The sequence below is a fragment of the Neofelis nebulosa genome, chromosome 14 (assembly GCF_028018385.1).
Source record: "Neofelis nebulosa isolate mNeoNeb1 chromosome 14, mNeoNeb1.pri, whole genome shotgun sequence".
Classification (NCBI taxonomy): domain Eukaryota; kingdom Metazoa; phylum Chordata; class Mammalia; order Carnivora; family Felidae; genus Neofelis; species Neofelis nebulosa.
The window spans coordinates 83226529-83243349 of record NC_080795.1 but is presented as its reverse complement, the minus strand read 5'-3'; the positions used below and the strand labels follow the sequence as shown (position 1 = coordinate 83243349).

Here is a 16821-nt window from a genome sequence, read left to right as displayed (position 1 = left end):
TCCTTCCTAACCCTCGGCGGAGGCCCCCACAGCTCTCGCCCCTTAGAGCCATCAGCCCCGGGGAATCCAAGCGCCCCTCCCCACGTAACCCCTTCCTCATAGCTCCGCCCCAGTCCCGCCCAGATCTCTTCACAGCCCCTCCCCACTCATCCCTCCCCTCCCAGCTCCGCCCATACCGCTCACAGCCAATCCCCTCCCCTCAAGGCTCCGCCCACGACCCTCCCCTTTCTCGGGCCCATCCCTTCACAGCTCCTCCCCTCACCACAGAGTCCCTCCAAACCACTTGGCTATCGCACCCGGGCCGCGGTACAGAGCGGCCTCCTCCTAGTCGCCTCTCCGCCCTGACAACCTCTTCTTGCTGTCCTAGAACGTCCTCTTCGTCCAGGCCCCGCCCCCCCCACCCGCCGCTCTAGCCTCCGCTCCTCTCGTTGGTTCGCGCCCGGACAGCGCTGGGAGGAAGCCGGAGACCCGGCGGCAGCCGGCGGGTGGCAGGGTGGCAGGGTGGCGGGCGACGCCAATCTACAGCTCGCCCCTGCGGTGGGACCTCGCAGCTCAGCCACCGCTGAGGGCCTGCGCCCTAGCTCCTTCCAGGCCAGGTTCTGAAAACGGCGCTTCCCAGAGCGCAGAGACCAGGCCGAGTGGGCCTGCGCGCAACTCTCCCCAAGGTCTGGCACCCCGACTTGGATTCCAGGGCCCCAGAACTCACGTCTAACCAGGTCAGGCCCTGCGCCGCTTTTTCCCTTCTTTTCCCGGCCAAATTAGGTTCTTCCTCCCCATAATTGTGTCCAGTGGCCCCAGGGCTCTGGAAAGTTTCGGATGAGCCTTTCCCAATATTTAGAAATGGGGCTCTGGAAACTGGTAGTCCTGGAGAGTCTCGCTTAGGGCTCCTGGTCGTCGGCTTCTGCGTTTTCTTCCAATCCAAAGTTGAGGATCCCCTTCTTGTTTCACATTTACTACCACCCGAGGTGGCATGGCCCCCAAGCCGTGGAGTGAGTGGAGCACGACCCTGTCCCACCTAGCGCTGGGAGTGGTGTCTCTGCACGCAGCGGTGAGCACTGCCCAGGTGAGTACACTGGGGCCAGGCAGGGGTGTATCCCACTCCCAGATTGCAATGACCTGGATCAGGTCCAGTTCCCCGGATCAGGGAAAGGGTGGTGGGAGGTTGACTCTGGGGGCCAGGGTTGCATGAGACTTCCACACTCTTCCCTCCATAAAGGGAAGTCCTGGCTACCCCCCCCCCCCCCATCTCCTCCTATCCTTGTGCTGACAGGCAAGTCGAGGGGCCGCTGCTGGCTTCCTGCTCCAGGCCTTGGCCTCTGCCACCTTGCTGGCCCCAGGGCTGGGCACAGATGAAGACTGTCTTGCTGGAGCCTGGGTGGCCACTGTCATCGGCCTGCCCCTTCTGGCCTTCGATTTCCACTGGGTGAATGGGGACCGCTCCTCTGCCAACCTACTCCTGGGAGGAGGAATGGTGCTGGCAGTGGCTGGTGACCACCTTGGTGCTGAGGGCCGTTCTGTAGCTGGTCAGGCAGTGGTGCTGGTGGTTGCAGTGACGATCCTCATTGTGGCTGTTTTCACGACCAACACTTATGGAATGTGGGGGGGCGCAATGTTGGGGGCTGCAGGCCTCCTGAGCCGGCTGGAGGAGGACAAAGTTCTGCTGCTTCCAAAGGAGGATGTCTGTCGCTGTGCCCTGGCTGCAGGCAGTTGGGCCTACCACCGAGCCCTGCACACACAGCGCCTGCAGTGGGAGTGATGTTTGCAGACAGCAAGGTGGGGCTTCTGCCCTGGCTACCACCTTCCCCTCCCACAGGCCTGCTCCTATGGGCCTCCTCCCCTAAGGATGGACTCTCTTGCATCCCAAAGAGAGCTTGCTGCACGGTGATGGATGCCTTGGCCAGGAGACAGAGTCTGGGCACTGTCCCTCCTCTGGCTGAGTTTGGGGACTCACCTAGATAAGAATTAAGGAGATGGGGCCCCAGGCACGTTTTGGGGCCTGATGTTGGGCAGGCCATGGTTTTGGATTCAGAGAGAGGCTTGGTCTCCAATAAACCTTAGGGATTCAGCAGGAATATGGAATCTGCCCATTCTTGAAAGGGATCGAGGGAGGGGTCCTCCAGTGAGTTTTCTAAAGCTCCAGGGCAGCAACTGGTTTCCCTGTGCAAAGAAAGGGGCTGCCCTGGAACTAGCCCTGGGGCATCACCCAGCCTGACCTCCTGCTGTCACCTTTGTCAGGAGGGCCCCTAGATTGAGAAGACCTATTTCTGGGCCCTTGCTCTCTTGGGACATAGTAGAGTTCTGAATATCCTTGGTACAACCTGGCAGGTGGCACTCTGGGACAGTGACCTTCACTGGCTGCCTGTTGGGGTGGGGGCAGGGAAGGGCTGTATTACAGCTGTCCTCAGAACTGCACAATCCCACTCAGCTGACTTGACATGTACTCATCTGCCCGCTCGCCTGTGTAAGGCAGGTCCTGATTTCCCAAGACCCTCACTTTTCTCAATGGACCCCTCCTCAGCTCCTAACCCCAGGGTTAGGAAATGGGTTTGGGCAGAACAGTGGGTTAGATTCGGGGTCCAGAGTCCTTTCTCGAGATATTCTATGCTTGCGTCTATTCTATGCGTGCTTCCTGTGGAAGCACACCCGGTCCCACACAAGAAGGACCTGAGTGGCCGACGGGGCCACTCCAGCGAGCCAGACCAGAGCTTCTTGCACGCAAGCATGAGTGTTGGGGGACAAAAGCGCAAGCACACCCCAACGTCGCGGTCCAGGGATGCCCACCAACCGGGTGGCCTCGGCTAGTGGGCCGCACCCTAGACGGACCGGAAGCGGCGCGCACGCCCCCAACCCTAGGATTTCCCTGCCCCGAGCGCGCGCCCCTCCGCAGGTCGCCCTGGGCCCCGCCCTCTTCCTGCCTACTTTCTGCAGGGGCGGGCCCTCGGGCGTCCCTGCGCGCCCATTGGGTCTGGCTGACGTGCCATCTAGCCCTGGGCGGCTCTCCCATTGGCCCCGCGCGGCTCACGTGACAGGGAGACCGAGGGGGCGGTGGCGGCGGCAGGGGGAACGAGCAGCGAAAACAAAGATGGCGGCCGCGCCGGGGTCGGTGGCCGCGGCAGCTTCGGGGCGACGCGCGGGCCAGACCCACTGAGGCGGCGGCGCAGGGAGCGGGGTTGCGGGGTCGCGGCGGCAGCGAGAGGGCGGCGGGAGCGCGCGGCGCCCCTAACCTCCAGCCGCGGGTGCGCGCCGGCACCCGCCCGCCGGGCCGACCGGGCGCGATGTCCGGCGCGGAGGAGGCCGGCGGGGGCGGGCCGGCCGCGGGGCCTGCCGGCGCCGTGCCAGCTGGGGCCGGGGTCGGGGCTGGGGTCGGGGTCGGGGCCGGGCCAGGGGCGGCCGCGGGGCCGGCGGCGGCAGCGGCTCTGGGCGAGGCGGCGGGGCCCGGGCTCCCGGACGAGGCGGGCCTGGCAGGCGCCCGGCAGCTGCAGGAGGCGGCCGGCGACCCCGACGCGCCGCCCAAGAAGCGGCTGCGGGCGGCCGAGGCAGCCGAGGCGGCGGCGGCGGCGGCGGCGGCGGGCAGCGGGAAGCTGGAGGAGCGTCTCTACTCGGTGCTGTGCTGCACCGTCTGCCTGGACCTGCCTAAGGCCTCCGTGTACCAGGTAGGGCCGCCGGCCCGACCCCGACCCAGCCCGGCTGCAGCCCCGCCGCGGCCGCCCCCCTCCCTGGGCACCGCGTATCCTCGGAAGGCAGGTCTGAGCTCCGGGGCCCAGCAGTCGGGATACCGGCGGCTCTTCGGAAGCTTTACATTCTCCTTCTGTTAGCACTTTATTTCCTACTGCTAACCAGCTTCTCGTACTGACTTCTCTTGTTCCCAGATCCGAATCTTTCGCTTTACTTTCCGGGTTTCCCCACTGCCCCCACCTCAGCACTCCCCAGCTCATCCTCTCAAGCTGCCCCCAGAGAAAGCTGGTGACAGATACCCACATTCCGCGCCCCTTCGCTCTCTTCCCTCCGCCCCCTCCCGCCCCCCCCCCCCCTCGCCCCGAGCCTGCTCCCCTCATTCTTGAGCTCCCTGGGCTTGGGGAGACCCTGGTCTTTCCTCTTCACTCAACAGCTCTTTCTCTATTCTTTTAGTAGCCACACCCCCGAAACCTGCCTTCAAGCTCTTGTCGTGTACCTTCTACCTCTTTATTGAAAGAACTCTCTTTGCCTTTCATTTTGGAAGAGAATTGAAAGGAGTGGATCACCTCTTTTCCCTTCCCCTCATTTCTTCCTCTGGGTGAACTACCTGCATCAAACCCCACAGTCTGGGTCCCTCCTCTCTTCCCAGGCTGACCTTATGCTTTCTGTATATGCTATGCCTTAAGTTAGATTCCCACCCCTTTCTACTTTACCCACACCAGGCCTGGCTTCTCAGGCTACCAGCACTCCAGGAGGTGTGTCCACCCTCCTTTTACCATCTGAGAATCCAGAATGTTGGCTGGACTCCATCCTTAACCAGCCACAGCCATCAGAGAGGGGACTTGGCCCAGGTGGATCTTACATGGGCGTCACAGAGCAGCAGGGGCCACACCTTGGCCCTAGAATTAGTTTACAGTGTGCTCTCTTCTTTGTCCACCTGTCTCTCTCCCCACCCCCACCCCTCTGATAGGCTTCCTCCCAGAATCCTTTTGAGGAATGGAACAGGTTCTCGGTCACCTTTCTTTGCACTTACAGGACTGGTGATGGCTGATGGGGCTTTGTTCTGTTACTCAAACAGGGGGCCATGGGCAAGAGGGCCGTTTTTGTAGTAAGCAGTACTGGGCTAGTCTGGGTTGCCATCTCCCCCGCCTCTAGATCTCCAAATCCTTTCCTGCTTTGGCATGACGTAGCTTAGGAGGACCCTGGTGTACCCAGGTGACAGAGGAAAGAGAAGGCATTGGCAGGGAAGTGGGTTGAGTTCTTTGGGATGAGGGCACTGGCTCTCTGCCTAACCTCCTGGCCAGAGGCCCTAGCTCAGGAATACCACAGGCCTTCTGACCCAATTGGAGGAGCACTTCCCATGGACCCTCAGCCTTGGAGGGACCCTTCAGGAATTATCCCCTCTCCAGCCCATTTTCTCCTTGCCCGTGACCTTTTGATCCTCTCAGGTGGAAGAAGTCTTCCTTCCTTGGGTCTTAAATGAGAGCCCAAAAAAGCCAAGCCAATGATGGGTTGTGGGGGAGGGTCCCAGGGGAATTTGGGGTTCTCCCCCCATCCTGTGAGTGGGCTAGACCTGGCCCTGGCACGATGACAGGCCACATGGTGCTGCTTCCTGGTCCACTCAGCACAGAGAGCCAAAGCTCTGCCTCTGGCCAGAGCTACCGGTGATGGGGCCTCTGAGCCTGGCTGGTTCAAACCGGCCTGCAGTGTGCTGGGAGCTGAGCTCCGTCCTGGGCAGACTGGAGGCAGGCAGCTAAACAGCTGTGATGATGGAGAGAGTAGAGGAGCTGAGATAGCCCTGACCTGTGGCCTTCCCATGACCTAGTGGGCTCTGCTCAGCAGCTTCCCTGGAAACAGGCCTGCTGAGCAAGGAGAGACCATGACGCTGAACTGTAGGCTTTAGCACCGGCCCCTGCCCTACCTCCATTCTTCCAAAGTGACAGCTGGGCCTTGATAGGGAGTTGTTTCTCTCTCATCTCTGGATGCCTACAGAAAGCTCTAGAACATGTGATCAGTGGTAGAGCCCTTGGCTCTAGAAGGGTTGACTAGAGTCCTGCCACGGATCGGAACATGCTTTGGTTGCTGGAAGCCATGCCATGGGTGGGGGCATGCCTGGCATGGATGCATAGCAGTGCCCACGAGGGGCCTGAGGGATGAGCTGGAGGAAGGAGGGAAGGCTTCTTGGTGGCTCCCCGCTGCATGTGACCTGGATGGGGACATTGAGGGTAGGGGTGGGGATGAGCCTGGATGCATCTGAGCCGGGTTTGCTCCCAGGAGGATCTGGTCATAAATGGCGTAGGCCCTATACATGCTGTCTCCTAACCTTCTTCATGTCCCTGGTTGGGTCCCACTACTGACCATGATCTCTTGGCCTGGGCTCAGCCCCTCCATTTCTGGGGGTCTTCTTTGGTATGCCATGCTGACTGTCCTTTTTTGGTGGGCTGGTCTCAGGCATGTGATGTGTTCCATTCTCTGTTCCTACCAGCAACGTTTCTCCTGACTCCACCAGGACACACAGCTTGGAGCAGGCACCAGCCACGCTGTGCGTCTGGGGACTGTCTCAGATGGTGCCCAGCTCTGGGGTGAGGAGAATTACCAGTGGCCATGGTGAGCCCAGTGCACTGTGCCTGGCTGGGTCTGCAGGGGACAATTCCATGGGCCTCTGGAGTTGGCTGAGTGCGTGGCAACTTGAGAGTGCTGTGGCCACCAGCCCCCACATCCATGGAACCAGGGGAGCCTTGGTGGTGGCAAGAGCTCACCTGGAGCAGACTTCTCCGGCTGTTGTGGAGCCTGAGCCCCTGGCTTCACACAGCTGGCTGTCCCACACATCTAGCACATCAAACCACACACCTGGGCTGGGAAACCTGCTTTCGTATAAGAGCAAGGCAGTCATGCAAATGGTTTTCACCATGGCCTACTTTAAGGTAGGTCAGGTCAGATCAAGGACAGAGTAGGTTCAGCAGATGCTGGCTTTGATGTTCTTTGTGTGGGTGTTGGGTGTGTCCTTGGTGACTGGCCTGACATCTCCAGAGTCCTGGGCAGCACCCAGGTGGGGGCAGGAGGACTGGAGTTGCAACAGGGACACTCATGCAGGAGTGAGCAACAGGCACCTGCTGTAGATACAGAACTGTGGTGCTAGGGCGATGTGACCCGGCCCCCTCGGCATATGGGAGCACCTCCTCTGGGGGAGACAAAGGCAGCCTTTCTGGTGACCGGAGCATTGAAGATGCAACCTTATCCTGATCTCCTTCCCAGGCTGTCCCCCAACCCTACACACAAGGCCCAGTGTGTCCTCTGTGTGACACACCTGGTGTGACCCTGCAGACATCGCCGAGGCCCTCAGCTGTGGTCCAGCATCTGGAGGGAGGGGCCACAAGCTCTCCCAACCCCTCGCTGGGCTCTCTGCCAGAAAAAGTTCCCTGTGACCTCCATCAGGGTGAAGGAGTAGGCAGGGAGGGTCTTTCACAGGGCGTGGCCCCAACTGGCTTTCTGACCCACCACTCCTAGCCTCAGACCTTGGCCTGCCAGCAACACACCTCACCACTCCAGCATTTTGCTCCTGTGCCCCTTCCGCCTGCGTGCCCCGTCCCCACTCCTACTTCTCTTCTGGGGCCCTACAGAGGCCGTGACCCTGTTCTGTAGCCATTGTCTCTCCCTGCTACAGGATGTTTGTCCTCGCTTCACGGGGCACTTGCCAGTTTCTGCCCTGTGGGAGCACAGGGGATGTCTTGCTGTGCCTCTCGCCCCCAGGCCTCCGGTCTCCACCAGGACCTGCCTCATGCCCTGGCGCAAGGGGACTGGATACTTGATTGGCAGTCACGTTGGTAAAAAAAAAAAAAAAAACCAAACCTAGGCAACGGGGGTGGGTCCACCTCTGTCCAGGCTCCAGCCAGTGTGCTCACAGGCCTTGGGGGGCATCCCGTCACTGTCAGCATGCCTGATGCTGCAGGCTCTATTCTAAATGATGTTTAAGGAATCCCCTGCGGGGCTGCCTGCCCACCTGGCCTGGGATTCTCTTCGCTAGCTCCTGGCTCTCGCCTTGAGGTGAGAAAGGTAGCAGAAAAGAGCTACGGAAATGTATCTGCCTAGGTATCTAAAACAAGAGCATAGAAAGGGCAAAGTTTCTGGACTCTGGCCGCATGAGAAGTTTTATTTTTTCGTGGTGGTGGTTTGTCACTTGAGTTGCCTTTTGATCCAGGGCGTATCCACATTCTGAGCAAGAGCCTCAGTTCTGACTCGGGTTAGCATGATGACAGGAGCCCAAGGTCCGGGGCTTAAAACCGGAAATGTGGCGGAGAGCTAAGAGTCCTGGCTTTACCTAAAACCCCTTTGTTCCTTGGACACAGTGAGGTCCCTCTTAGGCCACCTGAGTTAAGAGATTGAGGAGACTTCAGGCCAAACGTGGGGGGTGTGAGGTGCCCTGCAGCCCTGATGGGCATGGTTAAGGGGGGCCTGCAGCTGGGCTAAGGAGCAGTTTTGCGGTTAGTGCCCTCAGCTATGCTTTTGATGGTGAGCTGCTCTCACGGGCCTAGGATTTGAGGGGACGATGTATGCCAGGCTTGAAAGAGGGCCTGAAAGGCCGACTGACCAAGGTTTGGTTTCCAGAAGACAGGGTGGGGTGGCTGGGTGTTTTCTAAGACCCTCTCATAGCCCAAGGCCTGGGGTCAGGGCTCCCCACTCATGAGTCTGGAAGGTACATTCAGCTCCTCCTTAGCCCAGGGGGAGGCTGACCTGGGTGCCTGTAAGCTGCCTGTGCCCAGGTAGAGAGAGGGAGGGACTGCTGGGTGACATCCTGCAGGGACAGGTACAAATGCCCATTCCTGGGCCATTTGCAGAGCGCTTTGGAGGGGATTGCTGTGGCTTGGATGCGGCTAGGGACTTCAGGGGTGAGGGAGGGGCTTTTGCTGAAATTGCACACCTGTGCCAGGAGTCCCTTCTGAAGCTCTGCAGGTGGGGGCCATGTGACTGGCCGGCCAGGCTCTGCTCTGTGATGGCCATGGTGAGTGTTTATTCTGTGCCTGTCATGTGTTGGGGGCCAAGCCATGCTGTTGTACGTGTTGTCTCACCCCACATGATGAAGTGAGTCGGTCTTTGTCATTCTTTGTGCCTAAGTAGAGTGAGGCCCAGAGAGGGAAGCAACAAGCCAGGGTTATGCTGCTGGTGACCTATAGGCTAGAGTCTAAGCCACCATCTGTCCTGGGAGGCTCTGTAATGTTCTGAGTTGGGAGGCCCTTCTTCCTGCCCCTCCTCCCATCAGGATCTTACCGGCAGCCCGGGTGGGCGCTTCAGGAACTGCTTATTGGGGTACCCAGGCTCTTGGGAGCTTGGCTCTAGCATGTGGAGTGGGACATTCTGGCCTGTTCTGGCTGGGGCTGTCCATCAAAGGCTTGGCGGGCAGCTGATACTGTGCAAAGCCCTTTGGGACTCAGCTTCTGGCTGGGCAAATCAGGGTAGGTGCAGTCCAGCCTAGCCACTGAGGAGGCTGGGTCTACATTAGCATGTGGCCAGGCCTGCATGTGGAGTCAGGGTCTTGCTTGGGAGGACAGTGAGGGCCTGGGTAGCAGGGAGGGCTCTGGAGCCTGGTGACTGCCCTGCTGTGGACAGATCTCCTGGGCTGGGTGTCAGCTGGACCCAGGCCAGCCACCTTGTTTCCACCCAGGAGCATCCCGTGGGTACCTGGTGAGGCACTGGTTATGTGTGGGTATCAGCTTGTCTCTTGGACGGGCTGCAGCATCTTGCTGGCTCACTGTCTTCCAGCTCTCACCTGAGCTGTTGGGATCTACGGGGCAGGGGCCCTACCTTCCCCCAAGGAGGGCAAGTTTCAGTGCTTCTTTGTGGAGTCCTATCACCTAAACCCGTGTTGGGTCTAGAGGCTCCAGGAGGAGGAGGGGTGGGAACTGGCGTGAGAGCTTGGATGTTCCTGCAGCCCCCGAACTCTAAGGAGGGGCCTATTGGGAGGGGTATGCAGGCCACCTCTCTCTGCCTCAGAATAGCGGGGTTTCAGGGCAGTGCCGGGAGGTGAGCAGTCACACACGTGGTAACCTTGGTGTTCCTCAGGTCTTAGGATGCCATCCAAGCCTCTCACCCTCAGGTCCACACACCCCCAGCTGGGCCACCCTGAAATAGAAGAGATGCCAGGTGGGTGTTGTCGCTGTTCTGCTCAGGCCAGTGGTGACTGCAGAGCTGAGCCTTGCCCGGGCAACCTCTCACCAGGAAGCATCGAGAACTAGAGTGCATATGGAGTGGTGTGGGGCCCCGGGCCCTGGGGTGGGGGGGCAGGGTCTCATAGTGTGCATCTGGCCAGGCTTCCTCATTGAGGGTGCCGGGCACTGGTCGTGGCTTCACTGAATGTGGTTCTCTGTGGTTTAGCCTCCCTTCCAGGGGGCGGCCTGAAGTCTCCCCCTCCTGTGAGCTAGTAGTTAGATCGCGTGTTCAGCTTCCCTGTGCCTTCTGCACACCCCAGCAGTCTTCTCTCTGGGGCTCGGGTTTGGCAAACCCAGGCCTCTGTCGGGCTCAGGCCCGCGGTGGGGGCTGTGATTAAAGGTATGCCCCAGGCCCTTGGTCTCTGTGCCTCCTACAGGGTGGCAGGGGCCTATGGCATCTGTGTCCCCCTCCTCTCCAGTCACCGCATCTCTGGCTTCTCCACTGACCTCTGGGGGTGGACAGGGTAGACTGCCTTTCCAGCCTGCTCCTCCTGTGAGCAGGCCTCAGCCCTTCCCAACTACTTGTCGGATCCCTTGGGTAACTGGCAAGGTGCTGGCTGAATGTGGGTATTGGCTTGTCCCTTGGCTGGGCCAGCAGCACTCTGCAGCTAGCCTGTGTGTCCAGTGCTGGCACAGGCCCACCCCCGTCAGACCCTTTTCCTCCAAACCTGAGCCCAGCCAGCGCCTCCTCCACATCTTGCACATTTTAATTTTTGACCTGACTTAGAAATTGAGATTTCAGTGCAGATAATCTGTGGGGCGTTTGTGTGGACGCGGATTCAACGTGTGAGGCCTTTGTCCCCAACCAGCCTACCCCCACCGGTTCTCAGCACGTAAGTCCCACCACTCACTAGACCCCAGGCCTGGCATATGGGTGCCAAGAGCTCACAGCCTACCCTAGCTCCCCAGCTCTGGGTGCACAGACCCCTGAACTGGTGGGATGGCAGTGGGTGTTTACTGAGGGCCCCGTGTGTGTGGATGTGGCCAGGCCGTTACTGCACTGCACCCCCCTCCAGAAGGGTCCCGGACCTCAAGGGAAGCTTGTGGCCCAGTGGCTTTCTGGAGGTTTGCCACAGCTGGTGAGCCCAGGCTAGCTGCTGGCGAGACCTCTGATGGCACTGTCTGCCCCTTTACCCCCGGCTGGCTGTGGGAGAGTCTCCAAGTGGAAATCCAGCCACCCTTGGCAGAACCCCCACGTGTCCCCTCAATGTTCCCTGACCTCTGCTCCTCCCCATCTGCCGCTGCCGCAGGTTTTTACTAGTCAGGATCAGGTGTAGGGAAGGTGTGTCTGCCCTCAGGGGACGCTCAGCTCAAGGCTTTGCTCTTGTGTCTCTTGGTTTCTCTGTGGGCCTCTCCTGCCCTTCTTACTAGGAGCCCCTGGAGGGCCAACCCCACAGCCTGTGTATCTCTCTCGACGGCGCCAAGTGAGCACTCAGGAGGTATGTGTGGAATCAGTCAGAGACCCAACACAGGACTTGAGCAGGCAGCCCACTGCCCACATGCGCAAGGACTCCCAGCAAGGCGCAGGTTGCTGGCAGACAGTGTCTGGGCCTCAGATCTGCGGGTTCATAAAAGGAGGGGGCCCGGCTCCTACCGACCTAGTTCAGCGATATGTCCTGCCTGTAGCTCCCATTCTCCCCTCCAGGCATGCACTGTGCCCACACATCCTTGTCCCAGGCCAACTGGGCCTCCTCACCTGCCACAGCTCTGTGCAGTTTTTAGGAAGTCCCTTGCCGGTAGCCAGCCTTACTGCGTGGGTGGCAACTACACTCTCACCCGTGCTCGCCAAGGAGGGCTGGAGTGGAGGGGCCAGGCCCCCAACCGCCAGCACAGGGGAGCAGTGTCTCCTGCCCCACTTGATAGCTGCTGGCCAAGTGCCACAGCCATGCCCAGACAAGAGCCTGTGTTCCTGTAAGCGTCCCGAAATCAGGGCCTCTAGGGGACCCTCGAGGCAGTCCCTAGCTCCTGGGATGGGAAGAGGCCAGGCTTCAAGCCCCAGTGTGGCCAAACCCATCACCACTAGTGGGCCTGCCTCGGTGGAGATCTGTTACCTCTGTAAGCCACCAGGGGCCACTTTTGAGTCACCCACCTCTCCACAGGAGCTCCATCGGCCGTGTCTTTGCAGTGTTCCAGGAAAAAGGCCTGTCCTACCTGAGCAGCGGCTCTGTTTGCTAAACAACAGCGTGCCTGTGCCTCTCCTCGCCAGCAGTCCCTTCTGCAGCTGGAGCTGGCGGGGCATGCTGGTGCGTGCGTGTGTGCACGTCCTGCAAGTCTGTGAGCTCATCTCCCTTTCCTTCTTCGCAGTGTACTAACGGTCACTTGATGTGCGCTGGCTGTTTTATCCACCTACTAGCAGATGCCCGGCTGAAGGAGGAGCAGGCCACGTGCCCTAACTGTCGTTGTGAGATCAGTAAGAGCCTCTGCTGCCGCAACCTGGCTGTGGAGAAAGCCGTGAGCGAGCTGCCCTCCGAGTGTGGCTTCTGCCTGCGCCAGTTTCCCCGCTCCCTCCTGGAGAGGCACCAGAAAGAGGAGTGCCAGGACAGGTAACCGCCTGGGCCGGCCTGCCCACCAGAGGCTTAGCCACGCGTGTGGGGCCCAGGACGGGTCTGGAGGCCACCCTGGTGCAGGCGAGGCCGCAGCATGTGGGATGCTGTGGCTGTGTTGCCCTGGCCTTGGGTTCTGCACACATGGCCCGGTGACAGCCTAGAAGGAGTGGGCTAGGGTGGAGCTACACAGGACCCAGGCCCTCGGGGGGGCTGAGGGTGGGGGCGGGGCCCCACAGAGGGCAGGGGGCTTGGATCTGGACCCGGTGCCTGTTTGGACAGCACCCCGGCTCTCCAGGGTTCTCTGGCTGCATGGTGGCCTCTTAGAGGCTATCTGTCCTTGGCATCCTGGGGCCCAGGAGAGCACGACAAGTTCTAGGAACTTGGTGTGAAGCTGCACGGGCACCCCCACCCAGCCCCTGCTGGTTGACACTGCCATCTGCCCAGTGGGGCCAGGCCACCAGGCCTCGCTTGGCGTGAAGCTGCATAGGGTGCAAGACCATGGTCAGTGGCCACTGTTATTAAGCAGGAGAGTCCTCACAGCAAAGGGTGTAGGTGGCCTGTGTAGCCACAGCTCTCATGGGCTACTCTTCTCTCACACACACCCTGACCCCTTCCTGAGAGCTGGCACATGGGGAAAATGGCCTTCGGGGGGTAGTCTGTGTATGAGCAGGGCTAGGCAGAGGCCCGCCCTTGGAGGACCACTGGGCAGATCCACCTCCCGCAGGGCGCAGGCCGTGACCACGGTGCTCGCCTCCTCCCTAGGGTGACCCAGTGCAAATATAAGCGCATCGGCTGCCCGTGGCATGGCCCCTTCCACGAGCTGACGGTGCATGAGGCTGCGTGCGCCCACCCAACCAAGACGGGCAACGAGCTGATGGAGATCCTAGACGAGATGGACCAGAGCCACCGCAAGGAGATGCAGCTCTACAACAGCATCTTCAGCCTGCTCAGCTTTGAGAAGATCGGTTACACAGGTGAGGCGCCCCATGGCCCACTGCATGCCACACGGGCTGAGGGGGGGGTGCGGCCGCTGGGAGCCTGGGGAGCAGTGGGCTCTGAGCGGTGAGCACAGGCCATGCTGGGTGGCCAGGCTCCGGACAAGCTTTTGGCGAATGGGAGGACACCTTGGGGGCGAAGATGTGCCAGAGGCCGAGCAGGGGATGGGCCGGGGCAGGACCCCGGGGGCACCTGCATGGCTCTCAGAGGCCCTCTCACCCGTCCTCCCCTCCCCGGCCCTGCCATCCTAATGACGTGGCATCCTACTGCGTGGGGCTGCACAGCCTTGGGACAGTCAGGGTCTAAGCAGAAGGTGGGTGTGTCTTGGAGGGCCCGGGAGCTAGAGGCCTGTCCTGTGGAGCCAAAGGCGAGAAGAGCACTCAGCACATCCGGTCCTGCCTGCAGGCAATTACTGCAGTGGCCGCGGGCTTCCTGAGGCCATCGAGAAGATGCTCAGGGGCGGGGCTCCTGAATGAGCTGAGGGTGCCCGGCTCAAAATGCAGAGCCGGGAGTGGACGCCCAGAGACGGGCAGGCTGGACGGCACTCAGGCCCACTGGATCTCATGGGCTCTCCTGGCCACGGCCACTGCCTTTGGACATGCTGGGGAGCAGGAACCAGGCCAGAGCCTGGTCCAGACACAGAGAACAGCGAGAAGCACCTGCTGCCACTGGGGCCACTCAGGGAGACTACGACCCTCTACTACTCAGCCCACACCAGGCAGCCGGCTCAGAGCATCAAGGGCGGTCGCAGGCAACCAGTCACACCATGCTGCCTGGACTAGGCCTTGGCTAGGTGTAGGCCTGCATAGGCCCGGGAGGCCGAGGGCCAGCAGCCTCAGCAGCAGCAGGTCATGGCCCCTGGTTAGTTGCAGCCTCAGCTGCCCTGGTGGGCGCCATGGCACAGACAGTCCGGGCCGGGCCTTGTGGGTCTGGGCAGGCCAAGGCATCATGATTGTGGCGGTGGCTGGGCAGGGATCCTCGTCCACGCAGGAAGGACTGGCCACCTCCATGGAGGGACTCGCGGGCCGTGGGCCCCGGGCTGTGCTAAGAGAACTGTGTGACAGCACAGGAGCCCAGCACTGGGCCACACGCCAGCGCTCTGCCTTGCGCCCCGTGCGGGCTCACGTGCCACGTGCCTGCCTGCCCGACCGCCCGCCGGCTTTTCTGGCAGCTCTGTATCAGAACCAATAAAGTGCACTTGTTCTCAGAACGCATCCTGTCTGTGTGTCTGCTTACCCACGCCCCTGGGTGGGCCTCCCTCTGCCTGGGCTGGGCCCTGGGGGAGGCGAGGAGGGAGGCCAGCGGGGGTCGGGCCGCTCACTTCTTTCAGCCTCTGGACTCCCTGCAGCTAATGCGTGTTACTTCTGTTCGTAGTTGTTTCCCCCAAAGCTTGTGTGCGCCTCCATTTGCCATAATTGCGTTTGATTTGCCTTGTGACAAGTAGAGCACGCTGTGTCCTCCTGGTAAGTCGCCTTCCTCCCTGGCTGAGCCTGCATCCTCGGCCTTCGGAAGGCACCGCCACCTGGCCCCACCCACACTGACTGCCGGCTCTTCCCGGCCTGTCTGTCTCCACAGAGGTCCAGTTTCGGCCATACCGCACAGATGACTTCATCACGCGCCTGTACTACGAGACGCCAAGGTTCACGGTGCTGAACCAGACGTGGGTCCTGAAGGCACGCGTGAACGACTCGGAGCGGAACCCCAACCTGTCATGCAAGCGCACACTCTCCTTCCAGCTCCTCCTCAAGAGCAAGGTCACGGCGCCCCTGGAGTGCTCCTTCCTGCTGCTCAAGGGCCCGTACGATGATGTAAAGATCAGCCCCGTCATCTACCACTTTGTCTTCACCAACGAGAGCAACGAGACGGACTACGTGCCACTGCCCATCGTCGACTCTGTGGAGTGCAACAAGCTGCTAGCCGCCAAGAACATCAACCTGCGGCTCTTCCTGTTCCAGATACAGAAGTAGGCGGTGCCGCGCTGCCCGCGCCTGCCCCGCAGCGGCCTCGCAGTGCCGTCTGACCGTTTTAGCAGAGGAGAAGGAACAGATGCAAACATTGGGAAGGTCTGCATGCGTGTGCGAAGGTGTGAGTGCTCTCACCTCGCCCTCCGCCCCGCCTCCCCTGTCCCAGGCACCGGAGGCTGGGCCACCTGCAGAGGAGACGGTGGCTCAGGGACACAATGGGGCTAAGCCCGTGGCCATGCCCTGGCCCCCATGGCGCAGTGAGGCACACCGTCTGCTCTGGGCTGTGCCCGGCCCCTGGGCCGGGCTCAGGGAGCACGCTGACTTCAGACGGCATATTTGATTGCAATTAAAAAGGCACCCTTGTTTCCTACTTTCTGTTTTGTTCGAGGGAAAGGTGTGGCTGTAATTGGACATCGGGGGAGCTTTGGTTTGGCCTAGGGGTCAGAGCCCGCAGGTCCTTGTTATTACGCCTCCATGCACGCCCCCCGCCAGAGACTCGGAGACACTGCCCCCCCTGTCACAGGCCTGGGCAGGGGAGCAGGCAGGACCCGGGTCTTGCAGCAGCCCCAGCGCACACATGCGCGCAACCACACACACACACACACGCACACACACACACACACACACACCCCAGCTGCTCCAGAGAGATAGGACTTGGCCGCCAGGGCTCAGCAGATGCTTCGGAATGCAGGGTGAAATTCTGTCTCTTTCCAGGAAAACAAAATTAAACTCTTCACAGGCTCTTCTATAAGTTATGTAAATTTAGCAAGAGAGAATCTATTTTCTGTATTCAGCCTTGAGAGCGCAGCATCCCCAGCCTGTGAGGGAAGCTGTGGGGGCCGCAGGCAGTGAGCTAGCCTGGCTGGGAGGTTTCCAGTGGGCTGGCCATCCCCGTGCTGCTATCAGGAACTGGCTGCCACCTCCCAGAGGTCAGTCCCTGGGCGACGTGGCTTCTCACTGGAGGGAACTCTTCACGGCCTCAGTGAGCAGTGAGCAGGCCCTGTGTGGGGGCCTCACAGGGAGGGTAGGAGCCCTGTGTGGAGGACCCTGAGACCCTTGGAGCCGCTGGAAAGGGGAAAGCTTGGCTCCCCTCCTTTGCTTAGGAGACACATCTCTTTTGCGATAGGGTTCTGCTGCTTCAATACCAAAGAACCGTTTCCTTTGACCCAGGCCTGGCCTACCCCACGCTTCAGAGCAGTCTCTGCCCTCCTCCACCAGCCTCACTCCCCATTTCCAGGGCCCAGTAGGCTCAGCACTTGGGGCAGCCCTGACAGTAAGCGTGCAGAGCCGCAGGCCTGGCCTTTCCCTGTGGTCCCTCCCTCTCCTGGCCTGAGAGTTGGGGGCTGAAAAATAGAGGTAAGGAGCCATGCATGGGGTAGAGTGAGAGTCTCATTCCAGTGCCTAGCTCAGGCAGCCCTCTGAGCCAATTCTCACCCC

General features: G+C 60.7%; 2 protein-coding genes across 6 annotated transcripts; both read left to right on the top strand.

Moving 5' to 3' along the window:
* The first annotated feature begins 11 nt into the window (after nucleotides 1–11).
* TMEM276 (transmembrane protein 276) lies at nucleotides 12–2072 on the top strand. Its single transcript, XM_058699476.1, has 3 exons — nucleotides 12–716; nucleotides 925–1063; nucleotides 1271–2072. Exons 2-3 carry the CDS (start codon nucleotides 971–973, stop codon nucleotides 1754–1756), a joined length of 579 nt encoding a protein of 192 aa, XP_058555459.1. The 5' UTR covers nucleotides 12–716; nucleotides 925–970; the 3' UTR covers nucleotides 1757–2072.
* Nucleotides 2073–3105: 1033 nt separating this feature from the next.
* ZFTRAF1 (zinc finger TRAF-type containing 1) lies at nucleotides 3106–15754 on the top strand. 5 transcript variants are annotated; one of them, XM_058699471.1, is made up of 4 exons: nucleotides 3106–3653; nucleotides 12183–12421; nucleotides 13187–13398; nucleotides 14996–15754. In XM_058699471.1, the coding sequence occupies exons 1-4, from the start codon at nucleotides 3276–3278 to the stop codon at nucleotides 15385–15387; spliced, it is 1221 nt and encodes a 406-aa protein (XP_058555454.1). In that variant the 5' UTR covers nucleotides 3106–3275; the 3' UTR covers nucleotides 15388–15754. The 5 variants fall into 5 exon arrangements, with proteins under 5 accessions (XP_058555454.1, XP_058555456.1, XP_058555455.1 ...); XM_058699473.1 differs by lacking the exon at nucleotides 14996–15754 and adding an exon at nucleotides 14795–14956; XM_058699472.1 differs by lacking the exon at nucleotides 14996–15754 and adding an exon at nucleotides 13826–14630.
* Nucleotides 15755–16821: the final 1067 nt, after the last annotated feature.